At 42.3% G+C, this 9,561-nt stretch overlaps 1 protein-coding gene across 2 annotated transcripts in view; it reads left to right on the forward strand.

The window, feature by feature from the left end:
• The window catches only part of Dcdc2 (doublecortin domain containing 2), a 156,237-nt gene that overhangs the window by 57,149 nt on the left and 89,527 nt on the right, over positions 1 to 9,561 (forward strand). For both annotated transcript variants that reach the window (XM_005354984.3, XM_026782837.1), the window contains exon 8: positions 3,417 to 3,576. In XM_005354984.3, coding sequence (XP_005355041.1) covers positions 3,417 to 3,576 — 160 coding nt within the window. The remainder of the gene's footprint in view (positions 1 to 3,416; positions 3,577 to 9,561) is intronic.

Here is a 9,561-nt window from a genome sequence, read left to right on the forward strand (position 1 = left end):
AGTAGCACTGCGGTATCAACTGCAGTCACCATTGGGTTGGCATATAGTAGCACTGCGGTATCAACTGCAGTCACCATTGGGTTGGCATATAGTAGTATTGACTTATTAACTGCAGTCACCATAGGGGTGGCACATAGTAATATTGACTTATCAACTGCAATCACCATAGGGGTGGCACATAGTAGTATTGACTTACCAACTGCCATCACTGTAGCAGTTGGCAAAACTCTCTGATCTCTAGCAGCAATGACTGCTGATGTCTGACCCATGTTCCAAGCCACAAGGGGAGCAGGTGGTCTCTCCCTTTCTCCCTCTTTAACTTCCATATGATTTATCTACCAAATACAAGGTATATTACAAAGTCTTAGCAATTCTTTCTTTTCTCTCAGTTGGGTTTGCGTTTTACTTGTAAGGCGCCTAGACATCAGTCTTTACTGAATGGTGTGGAGCATGTGTGGGCATCAGTTACCAACAATGGTTATGTTTGTATGTGTGAACATGTACACGTGGTGGATATGCACCTGTATGCAATGTGTGTAGAGGTCAGTGAACATCAGGAGCTCTCTGTTCTATGGCTCTTCATCTTAGCCTCTGAGATGAAAACCTCTCACTGAACCTGGTGATCACCAATTTGATAGGCTGGCTGACCAGCGGACTCCTGCCTTTATAGTCCCCCCCCCCCAAGTCTTCTCCAGTTTTAGAGTTATAGACATGCACTGCTCACAGATCCATTATAGGCATGCTGAAGGTTTGAACACAGCTCTTCATGCTTCATGCAGCACTGTGCCTGTGGGCACTTTTTCCTGAAAACTTCTTGCCTTCAGAAACAGAACTTTTGCCTGACTTGTAATCAACTTAATAATGTGCCTTGAGATAACTCAGAATCATGAATTCATCTTGCTATCACACTGTGTACTCAGCATGTTTAAATTTAACCTCCTGCCTTTAAGGTAGCAATGGAACCAACCTCACTGAGTTTTGAGCTTCCAATGCAATCAGACTTTACAACTCAAGCTAAATGCATGCCTTCAGTCTTAAAGTGATCAGTGGGCTCTTTCATGCCCCTGATCATCAGGCACTGTGTGTGTGTGTGTGTGTGTGTGTGTGTGTGTGTGTGTGTGTGTGTGTGCATGTATGTATGTGTGTGTTTGTGCATGCACACTTGTGTGAGTGAACTTATGTGTGTATGGTTATCATTTGCTGAAAGAAGCCAACAGGTTGGAAGTAACCTTTAATAAAGCAACCTTTAACAACCTTGTGGATATAGGTTGATAATGTCTGTTTGCAGTTCTGAGTACTACTCTGGGCCAGTAATTTCTTCCCCGTAAAACTCTGCTAAAGACTTCTATGAAAAAGCATTTCGCATTCCCTTTCCATACCACATTTTCTATGCTGCTCCATAAATACAGAATGAAGCTCTTAGTTAGGGACAGGCAATAGGGACAGATACATACAACAGACAGACAACAGCCAGGTCACATATCACAAACCTCAGAGAAATGGAAGACACAGGAGGAGAGCTAGAGAATTCCTACTTGCTCCTGGTCTAAACTATCCCAAGAAAAGTCTTTTTCATTTCTTAAGGTGACATTAACACATTTACCTATTGAGCCCTCTCCCAATCTTCAACCTGCCTTGTTTTCCTTCCTCTCTCCTCCCTCCCCTCCATCCCCTCCCTCTCTTTCTAATATAGAAATATATTTATTTACTTTACATCCCAGCCACAGTTTCCTCTCCTTCCTCTACTCCCAGTCACTTCTCCCTATCCCCTATGTCCCACCCATCCCCAATCCACTCCCTCTCTGTTTCTGTTTATATCAGCCTATATTCTGGACCCCTCTGAGTGTCCCTCTCTGAAATGAGGTAAGCTTAACCCCTGGGCATTCTACAATGAGGTCTCTGTTCTTTCTTGTCACACCCTACTGCCGATGAGTGACGCTTTTCCAGAGAGTAGTAACACCACCCTTGCTGGGGTCCCAAGCCCCTTCTTCACTGGGATTTCTGTTTTTCAGCATCCCCAAACCTTCTAGAAAGGCACTGACTATGTGTGAAGGGTTTTTGCTGTCACAGTTTTCCAGTGTTGAAATCTCAGGACGAGCAGGCTGCACTGACAGCAGACTATAGTCTGGGTCTTGACTAACAGCTTCAGAAGCTCCACGTCTGCCATGCTGTCTTTCTTCACCAGACAGTGAATGAAAAAAGGGAAAGAAAAAATAAATCTCTGCTTGTAGATCATGCAATAATTAAATGGAAACTGGATGTTTAAATTGCAGTTGGAATGGAAAATTAAATTATGCAAAAATGTTATAGATTTGGACAAGTTTTCATACTGTTAATAAATCTATGCATAATTCATTTTCTTGTAGGCTGTGACAAAATAGCATAAATAACTTCATTTGTAAGATTGTGGGTTTTTTTCTATTCTTAATTGGGTGATGGCTAAAACCATTTAAATGCTTTTGGGTGACTGAATATATAAATGTTTAAAATGAGCAGTTATAATAGGCTTCCAGGCAGATTTGTTTATTTAATATTACTACATTTATTTTCAGATAGTACAGATGTTGCATAAAGATTGCACCCAATATGGTCGAGTTATTTATTTACTTACTTTATTCTTGCAATTCTGGAGATTGAGTGCAGGACCTTGCACGTGCTAGGCAAGTGCTCCATCACCAAGCCACACCCCTATCTCTGATATGACTTTATATATCTGTATCATCTATAGATATATGATCTCTGATATTAGAGGAAACTCCAGACCCTTGTCACCAGGCACTATTCTAGTCACTTCACAGATGGTCCCCTCCATTCTTGGGACAGGATAAAGGCAGGTGCATCAGCCCTGTTCAACTGACGAGGGAATTGTGTGCTAACGCATGTGGGTGGAGGTCAACACTGACTTTGTTTCTTGGGATACCTTTCACCTGTTTGGTTTTTTTTTTTTTCTTTGACAGTGCTTGGAAACCTCACTAATTTCAATAGGCTGCCTAGATCTAGTGATCTTAACTCTGGTTCTCCTGCTTTTGTGGCCAAGCACTTTACCAACTAAGCCATGTATCTCCCCAGCCAAGGAATGGCTTTTGTTTTTGTTTTTCTGTGTGTACCATGGTGATAGAATCTTGGCCTCACCAAGTGCTAGGCAAGCCCTGTGCCTTTGAGCTCCATCACCAACCCCAAGGGAAATGCTTTTATGGCATCTGCCAGTCGTGAGTGATCATTTTTAGTCTTCATCCTCTGCCAGACCTTCCTCCTGCCTCTGGGAAGAAGTGTTTCCAGCTAGTGTGGCACCACGGCCAGCAGTTGGAAATTAATGCAGGACTTTCCCTGGGATCACTGGTTAACCATTTGTATGTACTTGAAATACATTGAGAGTTCACTAGCCAATAGTAAGGATCTAATCTTCTGTCATTTAGGGAAATTATCGCCAATCTAAGTCGACCATCGGCTCCAGTGATAACTCATCTCCTCAGCCTCTGAAGAGGAAAGGGAAGAAAGATTCAAATTCAGAAAAACCCACAAAAGTGAAACAAAAAGTGAAGTCGAAGGATTCCCAGCAAGCAGTGCTAAACAATGGTTAGTTTGTTTCTTGTTTTGCTCATATTATTTTTTAAGACTGTGGATCCATTTTAATTCTTTTGACTTCAAAAAAATTTATTTTTAATTGTGTGTGTGTGTGTGTGTGTGTGTGTGCCTGCAGATGCTGGGAACAGAGCGGAAATGTAGTAAGTGCTCCTAACCACGGAGCCATCTCTTCAGCTCCTCAATTTTTATTCTTAACTCGATAATGTTCATTTCTCCAGGCTTACAGGGGATATTCCTTTTTGTCTTGCCGTATGTGAGTTTGTTCAAAGAAGACTTTCATCAGATGAGAAGCAGTTATTTCTCACACCCGGCTTCTATTAAGCTTTGAGATCAGATAGTTGTTTAAGGCAGTCTTATTAGGACAAAAGGGAGCATTGCCATCTTGTGCACCTACTGAGAGTGCTTGCTTGGCATTATACTCTAAGTGCTGGTGACTGCCTCTGTGGGTTGAGGGTATACACTCATGATTTGCCTGTATTCACAACTCACCTTTCTTGAAAAGATGTTCAATATCCAAGTGAATACTGGTCACACATAAACTTTACCAAAAGCTATAAGATAACTTTAAAAATTTCTAATTTGCGCCAGCCATGGTAATTCATGCCTGTAATGACAGGAGGATCACTTAGGAGGTTAAGGCCTGTCTCTGCCATATAATGAGTTTGAGGCCCTCTGGTTCTCAAAAAAAACAAGCAAAAACCAAAGCAAAACAATTTGCACTGGTCTGAAAATCCATTAGTGTGAGACAGAGGTGTCCCGAGGTCAGGACAGGTGCAATGAAATAGTGAACTTTCACACAATGTAGAGCTGGGCTATATCTGATGTCATTCAAGTGTATTCTCAAATGGATGGGCTCATAAAATGGAGAGAGATACTCGGGTCAGATAGCAGCAGCTGGCTGGAAACAGGAAGTGCATCGCCTCCTCTACTTAAGGTCCATCCTCATAAAACTAGTGCAAGATGCTCGGGGTGAAGACTGGTGATGGAACGTTTTAGTCATCACTAGAATCCGGCCCACATGGGAAATCCATCCGACAGGAGGAATCATGTGGTACTTACAGCTGAAGGGCAGCAGGAGCTCCTGGGAGGGTTTAGAGGATGCCACACAGATGCAAAAAAATCAGAGAAAGACAAGTGGTTGAAGGTTGAAAGGACAGGCTAAACAATCAGACGGCCTGGTAGCTGAGGCTGTGGGATCTCAAAGTTAAGGCTGTGCTGGAGAGTTCAGTGAGCCCATGCTTCCTGAAGTGCAAGAAGGGCTGAGGACTTAGCTCAGCAGTAGAGCGCTCATCTGATGTGCATGAGACCCTAGGTGCACTTCCCAGGGCTCCAGCAGGGAGAAGCACTGGGTAAATGCATGCCTGGTTCCCCAGAGGAGAGGAGGGTTCCTATCTCCCAGGATCTCGCTGGTGGATATTAGCATGCTGTTAGGCTTGCTCGGTTCTCATCCTTCTGGTGCTGTTGATCATAGGAGGTCCACACCCTCCTTCCAGTCCCACTGTCCCCTCTGTCTTCCTCTGAATTGTGAACTCATGTTGTGATTTTTTAAAACTACTTTGCATGCCCATAGCCTGTTATATCCTGTCAAGAGACAGGCACCGAGGAGGTCAGGATGACGTATAGCTGGCAGGTGTTGTTGGGTACCTATTGTATAGCAGGAAGGACAGAAAAAAAAGTTACCTGTGAAAAAACAGGCCATTTTTGAAAGCTAAAACTAAAGAGGCCTTATTTTGATAAACAGATACTGTATCTGAAATCTAAAACTATGTATAGGCTGTGGTTGCTACTCTTGTTTTGTTGAGACAAGGCTTCACTCTACCTTAGGTTGACGGGAACTCACTATGTTAGCCCAGGCTGGTCTCAAACTCATGGCAGTCTTCCTGCCTTAACTTTCTGAGTGCTGGCATGAATTACTATATCTAGCTCCTTTTTAAAAATTCTCACCACTATTCTCTGTCTAATAGAATCAAGGCATTTAATACATTTCGATCTAATAAATGGTGGAAATTAAAGATGGCTGGGTCTCTGTAATACTTTAAACCCCACTAAGAAGCTGGACCCATTTAAAGCTTTTAATAAATTATCTAGTTAAGGGAGGAGATGCTATTTGCTTTTTGTCTTTAAGGTTCTTATCAGTGCACAGAAGTCTACTTACAGCATGTGTATTTTAAGTCTTTGGGTTTACTTGTGGTCCCTGCGCAAGCTGGAGAACACAGGAATGGATTAGCATTCCTTTTGTTGGGTAGCCCCTGTGTTGGTGAGTTGAATAATCAGCATCTTGGCTTCTGTGGAAATTCACAAAGCTTCTTCAATAATACTTCTACAGTGTTTAATACTGAAACAAGTAGTTTTTAAGATGTGATCAGAAAGGTGGACCCCTTCAGTGGCCAATGCCTGGCCTTGACAGATGTGCAGTTGCTTAGGTAACCTCCCATCCTAAGTGGGTATTTCCAACCTAGCTTTGTACTTTGAAGGCCACAGGTTCTTTTTTTTTTAATATTTATTTATTTATTATGTATACAATATTCTGTCTGTGTGTATGCCTGCAGGCCAGAAGAGGGCACCAGATCCATTACAGATGGTTGTGAGCCACCATGTGGTTGCTGGGAATTGAACTCAGGACCATCTCTCCAGCCCAGGCCACAGGTTCTTAAATAGCCCTAGCTCATTATTCCCTGTAAATGGAGACCCTTTCAAAGGAAGGTCTTAGGACTAATTTTTCCCAAGCACACAAGGACTATGCTGCTCATTTAGAAGATATAGAAGAGCTGAGATGAAGAATTTGCATGTATTTTTCTTTGATAGGAAAAGCATCTGACCCCCAAATAAACATTGACTTTCAAAAGTGTTTTCCATGAAAAATGAAAGAAAAGGTGCAGTTCTATAGCTGATGCTGCCACTTAGGAAATTTAAGTAATCAATCCATATCTGCATGATTGAAAGCCAAGCAACTTCTCCTTAAAGGCCTCCCCCAAGATGTCCTTGTAATGTCGCTTGTGTCTCTCCCCTAACCCAACCTTTGTATTCATTAATAATCAAAGCAGCTTTTTACTTTAATGCCGTCTATTTTAGTAATCGGAACCAAGTGTGTGCTCCTTGATGCTCAGGTCTCTAGAGGGTTCAAGCAAAGGGAATAGAGATCATGAGTGAAAGGAAGGTGTCGGAGGCGGGGGCTCGGGTAAGGAGTAAAAAGGCACGAGCAGTGCTTTTGGAGATGGAGCCCTCGTCTTCCCTGCTAAAACATCTGTGAAGTGAGGAGAGCTGTGCAGTTAGTTGTGTTTCAGTCTTCAATTTTAGTGTTAGGGAATAATTAAGATCATTTTCTAGTAGATGTTAAAATGTAAACAAATACTCCAATGTTCTTTAGCTGTAAACTATTGTTATTATAATATTTATAAATAATTATGATTTTAGTCACCTGTTTTGCTTTAAAAGATTATGATATTTACTGATATTCAGCTGTGAAGTAAATGCTCCTTGACCCAGCAATGCTGCCTTTTGACTGTAGATGGCGACCTGGCTCTATTTTTATTTTCCCTTCCTTTCTTTTTCCTTGACTCTTGTTTCTCTCTCTAACAGTAAAGCTTAATAATTCAGGCAGAGCAGTGACATATTTCTTCAGGGAAACAAATCCCATTTTCTTTTGTAGCCAAGATGCAAAGTAAGATTGGTGAGTGATTGATGAAGGTGGGTCTGCAGTGCGTTTCCAGCGCTGTCTATGAGATCAGCTGCCGTGGGCACAGGGCACAGCTTGCTCCCCTTTCCCTCGTGTTGGGTGCCTGGAGAGATGTTTTAGAGGAGATAACGAGACACCCTCGCCACTGTGAACAAAAACATGGTGGCGAACATTTAGTAATGGCATTTTGGATGGCTAGTTATATTCATTGCTATTATTAATATTAGATAACTAAAAATACTGAAAATATAGGCGTTTAGTTAGAAATATCAGAAAGACTGCAAAGAGCCCGAACTGCTATGGCTTATAACATGTTAAAATGCTTTTGAAGCAAAGTACTGGTGTGAAACACCAGGCAAAAGTTGCCTTCTTTTGAAGGATACATGGTTCTTTGGTATGTGCATAAATGTGTGCATTTGTGTGCATGTGTGCATGCACATGTGTGTGCGTGCACATGGGAACCAGTATTGTTCTAGTGCAGCTTTTGGCTCTATCATTCCCGTGCATCAGACTCCCGAAGGGAGCAGGTGCAGCACCGATAGAGGATCCCTGAATGTTACACCCTTGTGTGGCTGCCCTTGAACAGCCATGCTCTTGAGCTTTGTAATGACTGCAGCCTGCACACGGTTTGCCTACATTGTTCCAAGCATGAAGCATTATAGCACTCCATTCTCAAAAATCACATCATATATACCAGGACCCGAGTGTTTTTGTTAGGTTGTGAAGCAGCTTAGGCTCCTGAATGGTTCTCTGTCCCAAGAAACTCTAGGGATAAACACTAAAGCATATCTGGAAAACATGCTCTCTAGACTCCTAACCTTGAAAGGGATGTTGTGCTTCAGAAGGATATACATAGGAGGTCACCAAGATGATCTGGTTCTGTTTCATAAGCTGAAGTAATAAAGTTTTCTGGTAGCTCTTGCTACTCTACCCATCTGATGAATGGGAGATCTGTGTTTTCTGTTCCTCTGTTGATCACTGTCACATACAGTGTGTATTGTGGTGTGTGGATCAAAGTCTGTTTCATTAAATACTAGCTGCTTCTCCTCCTCTTCCTTCTAATTTGTTCAAGACAGGGGTTCTCTGTGTAGCCCGGACTATCTTGGAACTCACTCTGTAGGCCAGGCTGGCCTTCAACTTATAGAGATCCACTTGCCTCTGCCTCCCAAGTGCTGGAATTAAAGGCAAGTGGCACCACTGCCTGGCTAAATACCAGTTTCTTAAAAGATGGGATTCCACCCCTTATAGGATCAGCATATTGTACAATAATATTCTACACAGTCAGGGGCTGCTAATTTTTGTATGCTTAATTGTATAATTCAATTTCTATTAACAAAACTAGTTTTAGAGTATATACTTTAATATTTACTTTAATGGTGAGAGACTGAAAAATTGGAAGATGAATGATTATAAATAAGGTTTATAACATTAGTCGTTATTTTTTAGTTATTCTGAGACTAGAACCCAAGGTCTTGCATGTGGTAGGCCATCATTCTACCAGTGATCCATACCTTGGCCTTCTGTATTTCTGTAGGAAAGTTCATTTCCTATCTTGTTGTCTTACATGTGTGTGTGGTGTAAAGAATCACCGAGGCATAGCTGATGCTGAGCTGAGGCCTCTGCAAGGAACTCTTTTAGTGTTAATATTGTGTAATCCGGAGCTGGATGGTGTGTTAATACTCTCTCTCTCTCTTCAACCCTTCCTTTTTATGCCTTTCTTCCTTCATTCCTCCTGGTTTATATTTTACCTACATGTATGTATGTACGCTGGGTGTGTGTGGTACCAGTGGAGGTTGGAAAAAGGTTCTCCATCATCTGGAACTAGAGTTAGGAGCAGTTGTGAGCCACCTTTTATGCTAGGAACTGAACCTGGTCCCAGGTATGAGTAGTCAGTGCTCTCAACTGCCAAGCCACCTGTCCAGTCCTAGTTATTTTTCTTGTTACTTATGTAGAACACTTCATAAAAAGCAGCATAAGGAAAGAGGGGCTTATTCTGTACACAAGTTTGAGGGCACAGTCCTCATGGCAGGGAAGGGATGGATGGCAGTGGGTACTTGGGGTAGTTATTAGCCTGTGTTCCCCAGAGGAACAGAACTGACAGAATGAAGACCCCCCACCAGTGTGTGTGTGTGTTTCATTAGGATGGCTTTCAGTCTGTGGTCCAGCTAGTTCAACAGTGGCTGTCTACCAACGGGAAGTCCGAGAGTGCAGTTGTTGTTCAGTCCATGAATCTGGATGTATCAGCTGGTCTCCACTATACTCTAGAATCATGAATCTGGATGTATCAGCTGGTCTCCACT

Source organism: Microtus ochrogaster, chromosome 16 (assembly GCF_000317375.1).
Source record: "Microtus ochrogaster isolate Prairie Vole_2 chromosome 16, MicOch1.0, whole genome shotgun sequence".
Taxonomy (NCBI): Eukaryota; Metazoa; Chordata; class Mammalia; order Rodentia; family Cricetidae; genus Microtus; species Microtus ochrogaster.